This window comes from Chiloscyllium plagiosum, unplaced genomic scaffold (genome assembly GCF_037043375.1).
Source record: "Chiloscyllium plagiosum isolate Xiang-an unplaced genomic scaffold, Cpla_swu_hap1 HiC_scaffold_11, whole genome shotgun sequence".
NCBI classification, from domain to species: Eukaryota; Metazoa; Chordata; class Chondrichthyes; order Orectolobiformes; family Hemiscylliidae; genus Chiloscyllium; species Chiloscyllium plagiosum.
In genome coordinates this window covers 60,107,419-60,128,529 of record NW_028270149.1, presented here as the reverse complement: position 1 = coordinate 60,128,529, position 21,111 = coordinate 60,107,419, and the positions used below count along the sequence as shown (strand labels likewise).

Genomic DNA, 21,111 nt, shown 5'->3' with positions numbered 1-21,111 from the left:
ACCTCATAGTTGCTGACATTGACCACAGTATCTGAATTGATTATTTGGAAGAGAGAGTGCACTGTTGGAGGTTATTCAGCCCACTATGACAGTACTAGCTAAGAATTCCTAAATATTCCCACTGCCGGCCTTTTACCCTGCTGCCAAGGTAATGATTCTCTCAGTCAGCAGCGATCCAAATCCTGCTTAGCCAGCTTCTGCACCATGCATGATCAGTTAGTTTATTCATGAGGTTTGATTCAATGGACACTTCTCTGCCTTATCCACTTAAAACTTCTATTTAGCCAGATATGAACATTTGGCCATTAGCCAACATTTTAAATGAGTAAATAAACAAATCCTTTGGATTTGTTAATGGAACATTACTTTTTTTTGAACGATGGTAAATTGTGGAAATTAGTCACTTCAATGTAATTATTGGGTTTTTTTAGGATGGCCATGAGTCATTAGGATTTCTGGCTCCAGTTATGCACCAGGTGTCAGGAAATTCCAGAACAAGTAATGTTGCTGGAATTGATCCCAGTTGTCAACACAACCATTGTCAGGACAAACTGGCTCCGGCTTTGTGAACGTGAGTCTGGGTAATGGTTTAGCCGATTTTGTTGACCAGATTCATGTTAGTTGAAAAGAAATCTCACATCATCATCTCCTGCAAGAGGTACTGTTGATTTTAAATTTCTAACCAATAATGATTATCTGTCTGCTGTTGGAATACAATAACAGGTGAAGATGAGCTGTTCAACAGTATTTCCTTGATGACATTTTAAATTTTTTCTCAATAAGTACTTCTCATTTGACAAGATTTATAAAAGGTTCTGTGAGTAATGAAAACATAGCAGCTGCAGTCTGCAGGAGATTAATTAGTTATATTGGAAGAAACACAGGATGGAATTTTCTCCTCATGCATCTACGAATAAAGGGGGAAACTCTGTTGCATTTAATAGAAAGCAGCTTGGTGTTCCAAGAAGTTATGTGGTATTGTGCCATCCTATCTCAGCCTGTGGAAAGCCCCATGGAGTGCTAGTATAAAATATAGAGTCAAAACAGTTTGTGGGCAGATATCCAGTCCAGGCTTTTTTCCTTTCTGCTGCAGGAGTTGGCTCCTAATGCTGCAACAGTTTGTCAGACATCAAGCATCCTCTAATATCACACTCAAATGCTTATTGTTCCTTCTATGACGTTGTGAGGGCAGAAGGCATTGCCCATCTGTCCAGTCCTCTCTTAGCTTCCAATTCTTGGATTAAAGGAATATTCAGGAGATTAGCTAATTCAATATAGTCAGGCACTGAACCTGGAACCATATCATTCTGTACAGTTCAGCTACTTGCCCGACTTTCAGGATCACAGAGCACTTTTCTCCAAACAGAAAAATATGCAATCAAGTTAGACAAATTTATTCCTTATTATTTGGCAGATCACCAGTCTTGTCTCAACAGCAACCTGTTTTAGTGCATTAACAAGGAAACTCTTTAATTTCTGCTATAGAAAGGATGTTGTGAAACTTGAAAAGGTTCAAGAAAGATTTACAAGGATGTTGCCAGGGTTGGAGGGTTTTAGCTATAGGGAGAGGCTGAATAGGCTGGGGCTGTTTTCCCTGGAGCGTCAGAGGCTGAGGGGTCACCTTGAGGAGGTTTAGAACATAGAACAGTACAGCACAGGAGCAGGCCCTTCAGTCCACGATGTTGTGCCAAACATGACTCCAAATTAAACTAATCCCTTCTACCTGCCCTTGGTCCATTCCTTGCATATTCACATGCTTATCTAAAAGTCCCTTAAAAGCCCCTATTGTATCTGCCTGCACCACCACCCCTGGCAGCATGTTCCAGACACCTACCATGATGTGATAAAAACTGTTTATAAAAACATGAGAGGCATTGGTAGGGTGAATAGCCAAGGTATTTTCCCCAGGGTAGGGGAGTCCAAAACTAGATAGCATATGTTTAAGGGGAGGGGGGGAAGATTTTAAAAGGAACCTAAGGGGCAACCTTTTCACACACAGGGTGGTGCAATGTTTGAAATAAGCTGCCAAAGGAATTGGTGAAGGCTGGTAAAATTACAACATTTAAAAGGCATCTGGATGGGTATATGAATAGGAAGGATTTGGGCCAAATGCTGGCAAATAGGACTCAATTAATTTAGGACATCTGATCAACATGGACAATTTGGACTAAAGGGACTGTTTCCATGCTGTACATCTCTATGACTCTCTTAACTGATGCTTTACTATTAATATTGGGATATTTGACAGATAAAGTTGTACCTTTATATTTTAAAGTCTCAATTTTCAGATCTTGATGGTATGAGATGACCTGAATACTTCAGGAATTAAAACTAAATGCTATTCTCTAAAAATAAGTAAATAAATATGAAGCAGGAATGCAAAGGTTATGTGCATTTCAACAGCTTTCAAACTAGGGTGTATGTGCCCCTACATTTAAAACATAAAATTAATCACTTTAATTGAGTTGTTTGGGTTCACTCGCACAGCTTTTTTTAAAAACCATGTATTCTGTGTGTATGGATTTAAAATAAAATTACTCTGCAGCTTGTTGATATTAAAATATGGAATTTGTCCTTTTTATTTATATAAAACAAAACATGTGAGCTCAGACTAGCCACAGGGCTGTCATTAATCTTTGCAATAAACCGCTCCAAATAGCAGTAACTGTTGAGCATTAGTTCTGGTTGAAATTAACATTTTTCAACAGTCCAGTGAGGCATTACTGTGTTGGTGCATTAGAACCAGCTTTCAGCATTAAAAGCTGCAGAAACTGGCTGGAAGATGTGTTTGGTTACTAGCCAGGGCAAGACCTCTGAGAAGGAAAAAGAAAGTCACTATTTCCATAAGATGAAAGCAAGTAGTAAAGGAAAGATAGTTCAGCGATATGCTTAATTGGCAGACATCAAACATGAGGATTAGAAGCACTTGTGTCAAAAATCTGAAACATGAAACTAATTTCCAAGTTTCCCTGCTTATTAGAAATGATAATGTTTTTGTTTGTAGTAAACCTTCTGACATGCTTTGCACCATCACAGTGGAATAAAAATGTTCAATTTTCAGAAAACATTCAACTCCGATTCATTTACATCACACTATTAATGAAAATGATTTCGTAGGAAGTCATCATTGATGCTTTGTCTGCATAATTGATTTTGAGAAATGTAAATGAGATTAATCTGAAAGTTTGATCAGAATTCTGCTGCTGCCTGAATATCCAAATTATCAGCTGTGATATCAAAACAGTATCTGTCAATGTTTAGTGCCCCATATCAACAAGGAATTTGAATTTTCTTATTCCTTGTAAGAGGTTACATAAAGTTGAATTGGATGCACTTTAATTGGTCCCAACTAGTGACCTGTCTAAATGCAAGCCTACTTGACAAATAATTGGTCAAATTTCCATCTCCATTTCAAATGTTTCTTCCCTAACAGTACTGACACGCGCACACAAACACACACACACAGCATTTTAAGAAGGTGGCTTTCCACACCTTTCTTTTGTTCTCCAGAACAATTAGGGATGCACCTTAACTGCCAGCAATGCTTACATCCCATGATCAAATAAAGCAAAAGTTGGAAATCATATTAACCCATCTTGACACACACAGTCACTTGGGCCTTATAGAACTTATCCAGTTTTCCCTAACCACACTAATATAAGAGTTACAAGACTGCTGGCCTTTATTAGATTGTAACTTTGACAGCAAACACAAGTGGTTGCTTAGTAATTTCATATGTTTTTACACTTATTAAGCACTGAGCACTTCTCTTGATAGAAAGATCAGCACTATTTTGCTCAAGGGCCTTTTGACCATGCAGTGTTCTGCTTGGTATTAATGGCATTCATAATTCATGTTTCAAATCATTGAGTCTGATAGACCAGTGGTGTGTCAATTCCAGATTTGCTGGCATACTGCTCGGCTCAAGGCCTGTGTTCTGAGTTTCAATGGCGTGGCTACAAGAGCTAGCAATTGGGCAATTTACCTCCTCCACCTCTCATCTGGCCTTCTAGGCAGAGCATTTCTTCTCAAGAGCAAGAGAAAGGAAGGATGCATACATTTGTGCTCCTGTTGCTAAAGATGTCACACCGTGCACCATTAACTTTGTCAAATACTGACAAGGGCATGACAATCAATGTGGCCCTGAAATTCTTGACTTCTTTTAGTTAATTTCAAAGATCAGCTACAGACTTTGGTGGCATCTTACAGGTTGCTGATGCCCTCGTTGCCAGGGCAGGACATTACATTCATGTTACAGTAAGCATGATAGCTTGGGCAGCTGGTGGTATTACCTCTGAACACAATAACTTTGTCAAACAAAAACAGAAACTGCTGGTGAAACTCAGCAAGGGAAAGAGATGAGTGGAGAGAGAGGGAGAATCAAGGAATTATTCTTAATAGGAGCAGAGAGTGGATGAGAATGGGTTGGCTGTGCTAAAAGCAACTCGTGTCATGATGAGGTCAAATTTGAGGATGGGGTAAAAAATGTGAAAGGATGGAATCTGGCTCTGAAGTTATTGAGCTTTATGTTGAGTTCTAGAGGCTGCAGGGCCCCTAGGCATAAACTGAGATGCTGCTCATCAACTTCATTGCTGAGTCTCACTGGAACACTGCAGCAGGCCTGTGACAGAAATGTCAGCATGCAAGGCAGTCACCCAGTCTATGTTTCAACTCCCCAGCCTATTCCCAAAAATGGAGACTAAGAAAAGGAAGAATCTGAGATGGACCAGGTGAAGACAGGAGCCGGGTGGAAATTGGAAGCGAAATTGATCAAATCTTTCAACTCTGGATGAGAGGGAAGCAGCATTGATGATGGCTTCAATGTACCAGAGAAGGAGCTGAGGGGAGAGGCCCAAGAACGATGGGAACAAAAGAAGTTCTACATCATAGCTTTCTCTAGATGTGCGTTCAATTTCCAGGAAACTGCTATGATTCTGTTAACTTCCAACAGATCTGAGATCTTCACTCCAGTCCCAAAATGACGGATGAATCCTATGAGACAAAGAATATCCCTTGAAGATGAGACTGCTAACAACTCTATGGAAGCCGGAGATGGAAGAACAGATGCAGTACTGCCAATCCCATCTCCTCATTAGGAACACCATTGAGAAGGTCATCATGCTTCTGAGGATGGCATTCCCATGCCTGGTCAGTTTGGGTGGTACTATCTAATACTCTCCTGCAAAGTATTCAGTCATGGTGGTGGCATGCTGCACTTTCTATAATGTAATCCTCCAGAGAGGTGTGCACCATAAACTCAGTGAAGTCCTGGAAGAATGATTGTCAAGAGGAGCAAGGGTTACAGGGAAAAAGCAGGAAAATGGGGTTGAGAAACTCACCAGCCATGACTGAATGGCAGAGCAGGCTCAATGGGCTGAATGGCCTAATTTCTGCTCCTATACTTTATAATCAACTTATGATCTTACCCAGGGAGACCGGCTGGAGTAAGAGTTCAGATGGAAAGAGAGAGATAACACTGAAATCAAGAGCTTCTCTTGCTACAAGATGATTAAGATGGATCTCCTTGTTACCCAGCAGGAGGAAGACCTCTCTCTTCAACCTCAGTCTCCAGCATTAGATCCAGGTTGACATCAATAAAGTGGGATCTGTCTTGCCCTAGATGCCAGACTTCCTGCTCTGTTGTGACATCTTGCTTCCTTCTGGTGCTGTGGAAAGGTTTTGTCACAAGCAGCTGATTTCTTTTTGAAGACAATCATCAGCCTCCATAATGGCTCTCTGAGATGACTAAATGAGTCCCACGGTTTCTCTGAGCCGCTTCCATTCCTGATCTCATTGGCTCTAAGTGGACAGGAAGCTTGTCTCTTATATCAATTAAGGGCTTAGTCATGAAAAAAATCTTTTAAATTTAATCACTTTATCCCATGGGTGTGGGGGGTGGGGGTTGGGGGTTCTGGTCTCATTGTGTACACCTTCCTATTTCCCACCTGCAAATCAAAGATTAAACTCTGGGCATTTGACTTTTAATATAAATGGCTTAAATAATCGGGGGAAATTATAATCCATCCACAAGGACGGTCTGTCATTGGAAGCTTCTAAAAGTTGAGCATTTATTTTCATACCTTTCCTACTTGTAACTCTCGTCAGCTAAGTTTCCTCTGGGAAACTCCAGAAGTAAGGGAGGGGTAGATGTGCCAATAACCCAGAGAGGAGTGCCTTTAAAGCACTGATAATGGACCAGAATGAGCAGGAGTGTTTCCACCAGCCCAATAAGTTAGTTTATAAACCACCTACATGCTCTCATCACCATCCCCCTGTCATTTCCCCTTACTATAAAAATGGTCACTACCACCTCACCGACCATCCTCTTATCCCATCCCTGCCTACCCATCCACCCCCACTGGGCATTCCTACCCAACTACAATCAGGCTGGTTGTCTGACAAGTCTGGGAAAAGAGTTATGACAATTAATGAACAAAGCCAGGAAGTATCCTCTCCACATCCCCCAGCATTGAACATACTGCGCAATATATTTTGGGAGCAAAGTAAATACTGGGAGCAATGTCATTTGAAACTATTTTAAACAGTCCACTTTTGATTGAGTTCTTGCACTGTTATAATCCCATGTAAGACATCCCTCAGACCCACCAGTTATCAAAGACCACCATCACAGTGGGGAGGAAAGAAACACACTCAGATTTGCCATGGGTTCTGTATTTAGTTCACCAGTACTAATTGCAGGTGCACTCTAAAACAATTCATATTCTTATCTCAAACAAAATATTACAAATTGCTGTAGAGAATTTCAAATCGCCAGTTCCAAATTGCTTCTGATGTGTTTGTGTGTAACTCAAAAGGAGAATGTGTTGATCAATTCCATATGTTTTATCCATTTTGCGCACGCTGGCTATTATTCAGTGCAGTATTTCCTTATTATTGCCAGGGCCCTCTCTGCTTTCTTTACATCTGTGACAGGGTCACATCTTTTTGTTGCTTTAAATGTACTTTGTATCAGATTAAGAAAAAAAAGATAAAATGTTTCAAAGTTCAAGGCAAGTCCCGTCCTGAAGAAACCCACAGTTCTTGCTTTACTGTCTGTGGCCATATCGAGAGTTTTGAACCTACCTTTCTTTTCTCTCCAAAGATCTAATTTTACTTGGCAATGACAAATTGGAAGTTTACAACAGGGAAACTCTGAGACTTGAAACTAACAAAAACATAAGATGGCTTTATAAGTGAACATATAAATTTGCATGCTGCAGTTATCATTGTTTGAAAATAACTGCAGAAATAATATGTTGGGAATTTTAGCCACTGAGAAGTTTTCAACGTCTTTTTTTCTCTAATCCATTCATTTTTATGCTCTTCCCACCTCATGTCCTTTCTCAATATTGTACACCACTCTTCAAGAATAATAGGGCAGGTAACTAAACCATAGGTTTCTGTTAATATTCTTGAACTTGGTGCAAAAGAGCCTGACTTGCTTTCTGTAAAAAGTACTTCACTTCTGCTTGGTATAACTTCTGATGACCTGTTATGTGAGCTGCCATGGGTATTGTGGTTCGGGATCCTCTTTGTAATACAACATTGCATTTACACTCTCCAATACTGAGTAGCCATATTAAGTTTTTATTAAACGTTACAATCTGATCCAAGTAATGATGTACATTCTGTTTTCGTTCCAGTGTGCCCATGTTTAATAATTTCCAAAGATGAACAGTACACTGAAGAAGGAATTGTAGCCGAACGTTACATAGCATCAGTAGGATTGCTTCAGATTTTTCCCTCTCACCTGATTTTCTTCAGTCGATTTTGAATCGCTTTTAAACATGAATCATAAATTACAGCTCATAAAAACAAATTTTGTCCCACATAGACAATGCCTCCATTATTTTATATTTAAATAATCCCATCTAAAGTGAGTTTCACAGCTAAAAGACTTCAGAAACAAAGCACCCCAAATATCTTAGTGCTCATACCTCCCCTACTTCAATTCTCTTTCCCTGGAATCAACTCTACAGGATTTTAAATATACACATTGGGATTTATATTAATCTTGTTGAACAAGAATAGCTTATTGTTCTGTAGAACATTTTGGATCAATGTTTACATCAGCAATGAGAATTCCTGTTGAGATCAATGCTTAATAAAAGCAAAAGCTTTATTGGAAAATCCTACTTGCGCTTAACTGGAAGGAAATGACTGCAGCTGGAAATGTTAGGCAACAATATATCAATCCTAATGTATAAAATATGTGGTCCTTTATTTGGGCATTTTTACATGGTAATATTTGCCTAATTATAGTAACCTTTACATGTCAGAGTAAATTTTTAAATGACTCGTACCTTTTTTGCTTAAAAACTCATCTGCAATAGCAGCAGTTTTTGTAAATGTACAGGTTGACATTTTGCGAGTATCCATGAAACTAGCTCACCAGTGAATTCCTTCTACCTGCTATTTTTAGGTCACCCATTTATATATTCCCATCTGCTATATTTTAGTGGTGACTTTAACTCTTAAAATAAGCCATGTACATTTTTCAAGCAGAAATGTAAGACAAAGATGAGAAAATTGAGATGGTGAAAAGAGTGGGAGAAGAAAGATTTTCTGAAATTACATTAAAAAGTGATAAAGCTTTTGCTGACTTATCTGAATATGATCTTTCTAATCTCTTCCACAGAAACTGAGATCAAAGAGTATTCAGGGAGCTTTAACAACATGGTTATATAACTGTTGTCTCTCACTTCTCTTAAACTAATATTAGATTAGAAAGCTGTCCTACCTTTCTCCTTTTGACTTCTCTTTATATTGGGTCCATTATCATGGTCAGTGAGCTCCCCTTCTCTAGTCCCAGGCTGACCAGCTGTTGGCAAAAAAAAGTAATAATCTAGTTTATTCAACTGAACCAACACCAGAAATTTGTTTTTTTTTAATCCATTCACATTACATTGTATTCTCACAAATCCCAGATATTTAGCTTCTTATTAACCTGGGGTCTCCTACCTCAGTTCCTCATCAGCATGATATTTGAGTTTTTTTTTTAAAAAACAAATATCTGAGCACATACTTGTAAGCAATGCCACTTCTCCCCGCTCTGTTGACATATTAGCTCTATCTTATGTGATAATGCTTTTAAATATAAACTAATGATCAATCAGTTTTTAACCAACCAACAGAATGGTTTCCCTGCCCATTAGAGACTGGTTAGTTTTCATTTTCAGTGATGAATAGTTTTATGATGGACAGGCAATCTGTCCCGTAATTCACTGTCTAAGTATTGAAGATGACACTTACCCTTTTACTGTATGTGATTGTGTGTGGTATTGATCTTCCTGTAAATGATTCATTTAGTGTACAGCGTCTGTTGTCACACTTGAGAAGTTGCATCTTGTGAATTCCACTATTGCAAATTACAATTTCTGACTGGCTTCCAATTTATATTCACAAATCACAAAAGAAGAAACTGACAGCATGCGAAACAAACTTGGAAAAAGTTGATAACTAAACGCTGAATGACGAATCACTAAAACAATGGGTTGCATTTTACAGGGGTGCAGAAGGAAAGTCAGCCAGAGGTCAACTCACTCCAAGTAACCTCACCATCTAGCCACAACCCACTGTGCTCTAGGTGAATTACTTTTTGCCTGTCAATGGGAAGGGGTCCCTAGTTTAGGAGCTGCCAACCAACACAATCAGCTTGCAGCACACTTAAGCTCAACAGAGGACCCTGCAAACAGCACGAACCCTCCTAAAGTGGAGCATGGCTGTCCCACAAAGATATATTTAGGACAGGATGGGATCCTAGACTAGAGGAAGATGGTTTGGGATTATCCATTTTGTAGGAGAGCTAACGCGAGTATCCCCAATGGACACAAGGCAACATGGTGAATGATATGCCCCCTTTACTTAGTGCCTTTTTATCACACGTGATTAAAATACAGCCTATTCAATTCTGCCTGACTGCACACCTCAACCATATTTTGGTCAAGGCGGTTTATTTTTCAGATCGATAAGCTTTCTAAAAAATGTAATTGACCTCTTAATTATTTAAAAATAGTGGGTGGACTGCTTTATTAGCACCAGCACACCACCTATATTTCTGGAGCTCCACTCAGGAGCAGAAATGGAAGGCTGTAGGCTGGCCACTCGGCCTGATTTAAATGCTTTCCCACAGAAAATACACCTAGCAGGGGCATGCTAAATTCAACCCAATGCATTAATCATGTATTTACTGGGCTTAAGACTTTCAGCAGAACAGATATTACATCATGAATTTAAGATTTTAGTAACTTGCTTATAGTGTCGCATTTCAGATTTTGAAATTGTGGCTTTGTTGCCTCCATCAGGGTAATTTACTTGATGAAGTAATGCTTATGTTATCGCTCTTACAATATCAATGCCTAGTTTCTTATAATAGGAAGAATTCAATAGATTTGTATTAATGCTATTACATTTTGCAGGCACTAAGTGTCTGGGCTGGTATTCAGCTATTATGTTACATAGAACTGCACCGCCCTCTTGAATTGTCCAACCTGTCTATCGTCCTTCCCACCTGTCTGCTCCACCCTTCCCTCTGACCTATTACAATTACCGTCCACCTGCATCTACCTATTGCCTTCCCAGATACCTTCCCCTCCCACCCCAACCCTCCTATTTATCTCTTGGCCTCCTTTCTCCTCCTCACCCCACCCCCCAAACATTCCTGAATAAGGTCTTGAGCCTGAAACGTCAACTTTCCTGCTCCTTGGATGTGGCCTGACCTGCTGCACTTTTGACTCTGCTCTTGTAGTGTGCCATGCTTCAAGTGATTGTGGAGTAAGATGCAGTATGACGCCTTTTGATTAAGAAAGCAAATGCAATGTTGTCTCTTATCTCAAGAGGGTTGGAATATAAAAGCAGAGATGTACTACTAAGACTTTATAAAGCTCTGGTTAGGCCCCATTTGGAGTACTGTGTCCAGTTTTGGTCCCCACACCTCAGGAAGGACATACTGGCACTGGAACGTGTCCAGCGGAGATTCACACGGGTGATCCCTGGAATGACAGGTCTAACATATGAGGAACGGCTGAGGATACTGGGATTGTATTCGTTGGAGTTTAGAAGATTAAGGGGAGACTTAATAGAGACGTACAAAATAATACATGACTTGGAAAAGGTGGATGCTAGGAAATTGTTTCCGTTAGACGAGGAGACTAGGACCCGTGAACACAGCCTTAGAATTAGAGGGGGTCATTTCAGAACAGAAATGCGGAGACATTTCTTCAGCCAGAGAGTGGTGGGCCTGTGGAATTCATTGCCACGGAGTGCAGTGGAAGCCGGGACGCTAAATGTCTTCAAGGCCGAGATTGATAGATTCTTGTTGTCTAGAGGAATTAAGGGCTACGGGGAGAACGTTGGTAAGTGGAGCTGAAATGCGCATCAGCCATGATTGAATGGCGGAGTGGACTCGATGGGCCGAATGGCCTTACTTCCACTCCTATGTCTTATGGTCTTTTTATACCTTCAGGTCACATGTAAACATGCAGTGATGATATCACGATCATGTCTTTTAAAGGTACACTGATCTCCAACCACATTACAAATGCCTGTACAATGTTTCTATTGCAGGACTGCACCTATCTTGAACCTTCTGATCATGCAACTTCCCAGACCTTACACAATTAGCAAAAAAGATTCGAGGAGGTAGATTTTCAAATGCTTGCAAGGTTAGAACCCAATGTAGGTGCAATTTCAAAATCACTGTCTCACAGGTCACCTCAGAATCTCAAATTGGGATTAGAGTTTTCTTCAAGGGTCGGTGTGGGTGGGAAAGGTAGGGTTGGCAGGCAGGCATTGGAAACAATCTAGTTCACTATCAATCATCAGCCCACTAGACTCTTGTTAAGAAACTTGTTACAGAGCATCTTCAGTCTTGAATGCAGTTTGGATTTCGGCAAACCCCTGAGCAGTCTGGTGCATGTTTATGCCCAGCTGCTGAGTTTATCACTGGTACATTAGAATGTTCAACAGAATGCATGGAAAACTGAGATTTGAGGAACCAATGAGCACTGGTACAACTCAGTACCATTTCTTTTTTGTTGGAATGGTCACTGTCCCGAAATCCAATCCCTTGTTTTCTGCTGAGCTACCTCCGAGAGTTTAGATTAGATTAGATTACTTTACAGTGTGGAAACAGGCCCTTCGGCCCAACAAGTCCACACCGACCCGCCGAAGCGTAACCCACCCAATACCCCTACATTTACCCCTTACCTAACACTACGGGCAATTTAGCATGGCCAATTCACCTGACCTGCACATCTTTGGACTGTGGGAGGAAACCGGAGCACCCGGAGGAAACCCACGCAGACACGGGGAGAACGTGCAAACTCCACACAGTCAGTCGCCTGAGGCGGGAATTGAACCCGGGTCTCTGGTGCTGCGAGGCAGCAGTGCTAACCACTGTGCCACCGTGCCGCCCATAAGTTGCCAGAGGCTGATGTGTGCTAGCTACTTGCCTTTGTTGCTGACAGGAGGCAGGCAGCTCCTATCTTCCGTAGACATTTAATGTCACTCGGCCTGAAAGCCAAGCCTGCCTCCTTTCTAATTAGGCATTCATTTTTTAAAAAAAGGGCAGATTGTGGCAAAGTGGTAATGGCACTGGACTGGCTATCTAGACTGCTAGAATTTAAATTCAATTAATTTATCTGTAATGGAAAGCAAGTCTAACTAATGGTGCCTATGACAGCTAATACTTATCGCTGTAAAAACTTAGATGGTTCACTAATAGCCCAATAGGGAAGGAAATCTTTCCTACATGTGGATCTTGCCATCTGAAATAGTGTAGTAAGCTACTCAGTTCAAGGGCAATTAGGGCTGAGTAACAAATGCTGGCTTTGCCAATGATGCCCACATTGCATGAAAGCGCAAAGAAGAAAAATTTTAAAATACCATCACAAGAACAAGGCTTTTAAAGAACAGGATCAATATTCTGAATTCTTAGTTTGTGAGCTAGATGTGGATTTTCAAAACAATCACACCCTGCAGATGTCTGTTCCTGCAAATTGCAAGTTGTTTTTCGCAGTGTTGCAACAGCAAGATTGGGTGTTCACAGAATATAGCAGGACTTACTGGAACAAGTTTTCCCTGCATCCTGGTCACTCCATTGAAAACTGCTGGAATAAATTGTGTCATTTTTTTTATGACTACTTCTGTATAAAATATCAAAGATAGGATGTGCAACCATTACACTTTCCTTCTCAGAACTGTATAAGAAATGGCAATCTAGATTACGCATTCGAGTCTGTGGAGTGGGTTTTGCAGCTTGTAACTTTGATTCAGACATAAAATGGGACTGCTGCACCAAGATGAACAATTATCCACCAATTGCTACAAGCGACCTTTGTATAGGATTATGAAATATGATGAATTCTTCCATTCCCCCATCTCTCCCAACATCAAATGTGTATTTATTACCCCCTGCACTGCTTGCTAAACCCCGACTCATCCTTATCATTACCTCTTCCTCTTTGAAATGTCTGTTAAATGTCAGTATCCTTCTCCCTCAAGATTCAACGCCACTTATCTCACCTTTTGAGCTCCTAATCTTTCCCACTAACCCCTTCCAACTCATGTAGTGGAGGCGAAAAGCCTCAAACACTTGAATTTGTTTCCTGTCTTTCTAGGTTCTCGGAGACAACTTCCTTTCATAAATCAGATTGTATTTTCCAAATAAATCAAGTAAATAAGAAACTGCCTTTCTTTCCATTTATCCTTCTTGCCATTGACTGCAATTTATTTCTCTGTAGGAGAAATTAAAATCTGTACCTTGGATGTATTGTCCTATCCAGCCTTCAGTAGTACACGCGAGAATTTGATTTGGTTTTACTCTGTACTAACATTAAGTTTAAGAAGAAAAATCTTTTCTCCCTATTTCTCTGACCTTGGATTGGTATCTATCCCTTTCTGGCCAGTTGTTCTACTCTTGTTGTAAGTAATTTTGAATTTCATCCTGTTTAATACATTTTTGGAAGTGTGTCATAAAACAAAAAAAAACCCAAAAAAAGATGTTGTGATTCATGCATCAACACCCTATTCAAACCTCACCATGTCCTAAATATAAGCTTAACCTCTGAAATTGGTCCTTTTTTAAAAAAAAAAGTTAACAAGAAAACCAGCAACTGAAAACTGTGAAAAGCTATCAAAACACACTTGAGAATTTGGCACTGTCAAAAATATTGTTCATATCCCAATATTTTGGAGAAGCTGAAATCTTCAATAAGAACTTTAATAAAAGCATCCGGTCATTTGAATTTATACATTTAATGATGTTATTGCAGCATATGCCTATTCACATTTATTCTGACCTCTAGAAATGGCAGTCATTAACAAAGAAAAAAAGATAAACTTATGAAAAAAAAATCTAGAAGTGTTTTGAGAACTTTCTGAAAACCCAAGGGCCAGAATACTTTTCACAATGACGAGGTTACAGAAAAGAACCAATTACGGCTATGGTCATAGAAATTTTGATGTGGGAAAACTTTGAAACAAATATTTATGCAGACAAACTCTGTACATATCTAATATAAATATTCAATGGGTTTTGACATTAATTTCCAAATAATATGACATATCAAAGTTTAAGTGTTCAATAGTTACAGCAGTTGCATTTTTTAACCTAGTTTTGAGTACAGAATGTCATTATTCATATAAAAAGTGACAGCATCTGAAAGGACTTTATATTAAAACTTGAAGCTCTTTGCAAAAAAACTAGTAATAACAGTTACATGCATACTTTGTTAAAGGAGGAATATTGCAAATATATTAGTGAAAAGCCTATACACAATCAGAATTTAATCTTGCTTATTACATGCAGAAATTTCTCAATGTATTTCCAGTACCTCTCTCCACTGGTGGAAAAATTTGTAAAACCTCTTAGATTGCAGTGTTTGTCAAATGCTTTTACAAATTCATTTCCAATTTCCTTTGGGAGACTTTGTTTTTTACAAATAACCCCAATTACACATGTGTTGTGGGACACACTGGCAATTATCTTGGAAAATCTACCTGCATGCATTGATATGTATTTGGAATTCTTCTATATATTCGTACAAGCATGGCTACATTTATTTACCAATTTTCTAATGACTTGCCATTTCCTAGTATTTAACTGGATTATGATATGATTTATGGTAACTTCAAGATAATTGGTCTTGGGGCTAAACTGAAATAGCAACTTCTTTTAAAATTCTGATTCATGCCAGCATGTAAACCCCCAACAAAAGTAACTACTGAATTGTTGACATCATTATTCTATCTTAAAATAAGGTGATAATTAAAGCCTTGAAATATGCATTAAATCACTAATGGGTTAAACAGTCTATAAATTTCAGAAATAATTAACTCACATAAACAAGGGCTGGAATATTTGGGCTGTGCAATAGTTCAGAGAGCTCAACAACAAGAACTTGCTTACATATTCTGTCAGAGGCAATGTCATGTTGGGATGGTGAGCTAGACACACTGCTGCTCTGATGTGAAGAAGGGTGACTTCCAGGTCGGTGACTGTCTTCAAGGGATGGTGCTGGGGATGGGCTATTATGAACCCGCTCCTGGTGGCAGAACAAAAATTCAAGAGGTTGTCCAAGTAGATGAGTGTAACCTTTACTGGCTTGTAGTGGCATTCCCTACATTCCGAAATACAAGGTTAATTTTCATTATTCATTCAGGTTTGTACATACTTAAATATATTGTTATTACTGATGAGACTGTGGAAAACACTGAAGTTACACATATAGCACTTTCAACACACTTCCATTCATATCAATATTCACAAAATATTATGTTCTTATTTAACTCATCACCTGGGTGGTTTCTGTGAATTTATATTCAAAGTTATGTATCGATTATATTTCCATTCCAAACAGAAAATGAATCTTTCTGCACCAGTTTGCCTAAATGATTATGAAAGATCTGTATTGAATAATAATTTACTTCAAATAAAATTGGCTAAACAACCTACTGGTCCAATTTTATAGTGCATAGAACATAACATTCTTTCTGACACTATGCTTCACACAACGTGTTTGCTTCACATTGTAAATGATTTCCATTTTCAATACATTCTAGTCTGTGTAGACTGGATGCCGATATGATGCACACGCTTTAAGTCTAACATAATGTTTCTGTTAGTTATATGAAAGTTGATCAAGTAACACTAGTCGAATAGTGATTTGAGTGTTCCTGTTGACTTAAGTGAATATCAGTCTGGAGGTGTCAAACATCCAGCGTCTTCAGCAGCTCGAGAGAACTTGCTAGATGCAGCTTTTGATAGAAAAGATGGGCTGAATTTCAACATAGAAACTCTGCCCAGAGACTAGCAATGCCTACTCAATACACAGACATACACAGTCAAGTCCCTATGTATCCAACTTTCCGCTCAAATGGCTGAAGGACAGAAAGAGGCAACAGCAAAAAGCTGGAACAAAATGAATGTGACAGAGGTATCTCAGAATGCATTGCTGTAGCATGGGTTTCATAGTTATGTAACATGAAAGTCATTACATGAATGTTTCACAGAAAATGAATTCTTATTTTACAAAAAAAGAACAAATTGCAGATTACTATAAAACAATGGTTTCGTATTGCAGCAGAAACAGGTCTATTAAGTACAAAGGTACTTTTGAGAACAGGGTTTTCAAAAATGATCTGATAAGTAAGCTCCATTATGGATGCAACTAAAAAAAAGCCTTAAAACGCTGCAGCTAAGGTTCATAATCAGGCACCATCCACAGCAGATCAGATAAGTCAAATATTTATGACAATATCATAGGTTTTCAGTAGCTGGATCTTTCAGTCCAGTTCCTAGCCAATAACCAACCAATGATGTTCAAGTGAGTTTCACCTCCAAAATGGATAACATTATTAAGGAAAGTCACAAAAGGGGCACTTTAAGTTTGAAATGAAAATATAGAATGGCTATGTTAGTCAGAATAAAACAAGTGTAAACGTTTGAAAGAACTGTTTACAAAAACAAGGCTTTATCAGAATGCCTGCATAATTTCACAACAAGGAATTCAATAACTATTGTGAACTCCTGTCTTTTTATGGCTATGGATTCATGCAATGTGCACTTAGAGCCAAGGTGTTTGTTTACAGGTGAAGCTTATTGGTTTTCAGCTAAAACTGAGCAGGTTTGACCTGGACACAAGTTACAGAGACACAGATACACAGAGAGAAAGAGACAGAAGGATGTGCATTTGTTCTCTCTAGCAGTAGATGGCTGTTTTCTGCAATTAAAAACTCAGTTTAAAATTGAAGAAAACTAGATAACTTTCCTTCAGCAGTTGCTGTGAGGTATGACTGAATTGACAGATTCACTCGGAAATGTTTCTAATTGGTCATTTTGTACTTCTGACAAACCAGTGGAAGCTAACAGACAGAATGAACTAAACAAAATCAGGAAGCAAGGACTGGCTTTCCAGTTTATTCTACCTCCACCAATAATCTATCGCTATCACAATGGGATATAACACAACGTAATTCTTAAAAATTGAATATGAGGTAAATTTGAAAGATGAGATCAGTTGGCTTCAATCCTACATTTAATAAATATGAAGACCACAGAGCAGAAATAGAAGTAGGGGAAGGAATGCAGCTGTTCTAGCGCCCTGAGAAAGAGTAGAAAACTGTGACTAATTTGGTTTGATAGGGAGGACGACAGCCTGTTTAGTACAATATAGTTAGAGACTGGAAGAAAGAAATACTGTTCATAAGAGAGATGAGGAAGGTTAAAGCAGGATGCAAAAGGTAGGAACAGGCTGTCTGCTAAATAACAAGCTTTAATGTTACGTTTGGGGGTGTGGTGGGTTTGTTGGTCTTCCCCTGATGAGACTAGTCTTTAAATTTTGTATTTAAAAGAATAAAAAGAATTTTTAGAGAGGAAGATGCTGCATAAGTGTTAAAAATGCATCTTTTCATTAATTTTGCGATGTTTTAGTTTTTTAAATAGTGCTTCGCTTGACGTGTCAGAGTTTGTTTCAATGAGAACTGAATATATTTTTAAAGTGTTTAGTCCAAGGAAACTGGAATTTCCCCAGAGCTATCTGAGATCACCTGCTCTCAGCAGCACACTCAGGAAATGTAGAAATTAATTTTGGGTCATGCAGCACTGAAAACAAATCCCAACTGTATAATATCAAACATATCCCATATATGTTCATTGTACGCTTCATTTATCACATAGTGTTCAGTGAAGAAGTTTTTGCAGGCTTTGCATAGTCAACAAAGGGGGTGAGGTCGTGCATTTCCATTATGACCTTATTGACCCTCACAGGTAATAACGCTGTGTTTAGCAGGCTGAGCTGACTGGCTATTTGGCACAAATACTCTGAAAGGGTTTAAAATAAATTACATTCATGAATAGTAGTATTTTATTAAACTGGCCAGTGAGCAGGTGCTAATCCCTGAGAGTCCCACATATGTACATATTTTGGAAGAGGGAGCGCACTAAATTTCTTAGCATAACCCAAAGAAGAATGCATAGATTTTATTATTTAACATATTGCTTTAGGTAATTAAGGCTTTTACCTCTCTTTTAAATTTATCTTCTTCACTCCAGCATAAGACCTTACTTGCTCATGCACTATGGTGACTGCTTACTACTTCAGAGTGGCATTCTTATTTGTCCACCTACTTCACTTTCAAAAAACACTAAGTGAAATAGTAGTGTCTCCAAAGTGGATTGCAGCTATTTCTGAATCCAGATCCAAATCTATCCTGGACTTAAAACAAAAGATTTGAATTTATTTAGTGACTTCTTATGTCTGCTACAAATGCCTTAAAATGCAATGACTTAAAGGCAAGTGTTTTCATTCATGTAAAACCATTGAACAACAGTGAAATGATTGACCAGGGAGATTGATTTGTCATGTTTATGATTTCAAAAACCGAGCTGAGTCAACACAGGAGGCAGAGCCTCAAACTGTCCAGCTCCAGATTCTGGAGATTCAGCCTAAATTTTACACCTCAAATTTTGGCACCCAGTTCAAATCCAAAATCATTAAATGGTGAAAGTGCTGTCAACTGAGCCAAGATGACACCAATCTATACCTACAACTCCAATGGCTTGTTGGTTAAGTCAGGAATAATTACTTCTGAGAATCCAGGATTGGTTTTCGCCTTGGTCTAGTGCTGAGCTGCCAATGTTAGGGAGCTGCAAATGGACTTCAGCAGCTCTTGGTTAGAAGGGGAAATGGTGCCCAGGGATCTGCTCCTGATTACAGTAATCCCCTTCATGTCAGGAGAGAATGAAACTCTGCTGTGTATAGTTATTGTCATTTCAGTTTATATACAGTGAGGGTCAGTCATGAGTAAAGTCTTTTGGACAGGATAACACCCTAACCAGGTGCCTTCAGAGTATGAAAGATTGACAAAATTGAGAAATTACAGGAATAAACTTTTAAAAAATCTATTCCTAGCAGTACTGAAGTGGGACTCTGCATCATGAAATAATCTTTCCACCATCACAAGGGCCATGATTTCACCATGTTCAGCAGCATTCACGACTTCTCATACTGAAGAACTCTACGCCCAAACCATGACCTAGACAATAGCCAAGATTGGCAATAAACATTTGTACCCCACAAATGCCAGACAATGACCATCTTCAACAAAAGAGAATCTAAGCAACACACCTTGACATTCAATGGCATTACCATCTCTGAACTCCCATCAAATTCCTGGAGTTTACCAGAAAACTAAATCAGACTAGTCATCTAAATACTGTGGCTACAACAGCAGGTCAGAGATTTGGAGTTCTGCAGTGAGAGATACTCCCCTCCTGACTTCTCCAAGCCTGTCCTCTGTCTACAAAATACAAGCCAGGAGAGTGATGAAATACTCCAGATCTGCCTGAAGGAGTGCAGTTCCAACTACTTTCAAGAAAATCAACACCACTGTCGGACCAAATAGTCCTGTAACTCCATTCTCCACTACACTGTGGGTGTCCCTACATCACATGGACTGCAACAGAGCAGCTCACTGTCACCTCAAGGGTAATCATGGATGAGCGATGATCTAGTCAGCCATGTCTACATCCTGAGAATGACTGGAAGTTAATTAAGGCCCCTGAGAAACATTTAAATTTGAGACTAGGTAACTATTTTAATGCAATGTTATTTATTGTAAGGCATGAGTAATTTAGGAATTACATTTAAGATAGAACTAAACAAACCTATTATCAGTCAGTGAGCTAATGAGTCGACATGCATTCTGTTACTCAAGCCCTACAAGCAGCGCCTCATTAGGTAACTACTATCCTGTGAAAGTCTGTTTTAAATCTGATAAGTAACTATATCATTTGCTAAATAAATCAAGTGACTAATGGTATGACATTAAATCCAGCAATGAGAGTTTAATGATGAAAGTAATCATACATGTGTGAGCAATTGAAACTATCTTACCATACTGAAAGGAAACAATGTTGAATGTGTTTATACCAAATCATTTTCTCTGGTTAGGACAGCTGAAAAAAAGAATACTGTTTTGATTTATATTGTGTAGGCATTGCTGATGGAATATTTATTATTACGTGGTGAATCACAATTATCAAGAATGCACTTCACATGGTCAATTATTTTTGGGCTTTAGCAGTCTTTAAATGGGCTGTATGGTGGCTGAGTGGTTAGCACTGCTGCCTCACAGTGTCAGCAGTTCCAGCTTTGGGTGACTGCTTGTGTGGAGTTTGCACATTCTCCCTGTGTCTGTACTGTGGGAGGAAACCCACGCAAAGATGTGCAGGTTTGGCGGATTGGCCATGCTAAATTGCCCATAATGTCCAGAGATGTGCAAGCTACGTGAATTAGCCATGGGAAATGCAGACTTGCAGGCACAGGGCAAGGGATGTGTTTGGGTGGGACACTCTTCGGAGGGACCATGTGGACCTGATGGGCCAAATGGCCTGCTTCCACACTGTAGGGACTCTCGGATTCTAAAATAAATGCTGTTATTGCCCTACAAAAACAAAACCGTGAGATAGCTAATAGACTGATGAATTTAATTTTATGATATGAAAGAAAAATGATTGGCTGAGAACATTGGAAAACTGCCTATATGAAATGAAATATAGCTTTATTGTCCAACAGAACAGCAAGACTGAGCTTTAATTTAACATCTCAT

The 21,111-nt window shown here is 39.0% G+C and overlaps 1 protein-coding gene and 1 long non-coding RNA gene across 6 annotated transcripts in view; one reads left to right on the top strand and one right to left on the bottom strand.

Moving 5' to 3' along the window:
- The window catches only part of dacha (dachshund a), a 395,958-nt gene that overhangs the window by 69,883 nt on the left and 304,964 nt on the right, over nucleotides 1–21,111 (bottom strand). For 3 of the 4 annotated variants that reach the window (XM_043704519.2, XM_087992132.1, XM_087992133.1), the window contains exons 5-6: nucleotides 15,410–15,620; nucleotides 8,741–8,821 (exon numbers count right to left, since the gene is read on the bottom strand). In XM_043704519.2, coding sequence (XP_043560454.1) covers nucleotides 8,741–8,821; nucleotides 15,410–15,620 — 292 coding nt within the window. The remainder of the gene's footprint in view (nucleotides 1–8,740; nucleotides 8,822–15,409; nucleotides 15,621–21,111) is intronic. The other variant, XM_087992131.1, reaches the window with a different exon arrangement.
- Nucleotides 1–21,111, top strand: part of LOC148148811 (uncharacterized) — a 59,560-nt gene that overhangs the window by 15,942 nt on the left and 22,507 nt on the right. The gene's annotated exons all lie outside the window — the stretch shown is intronic.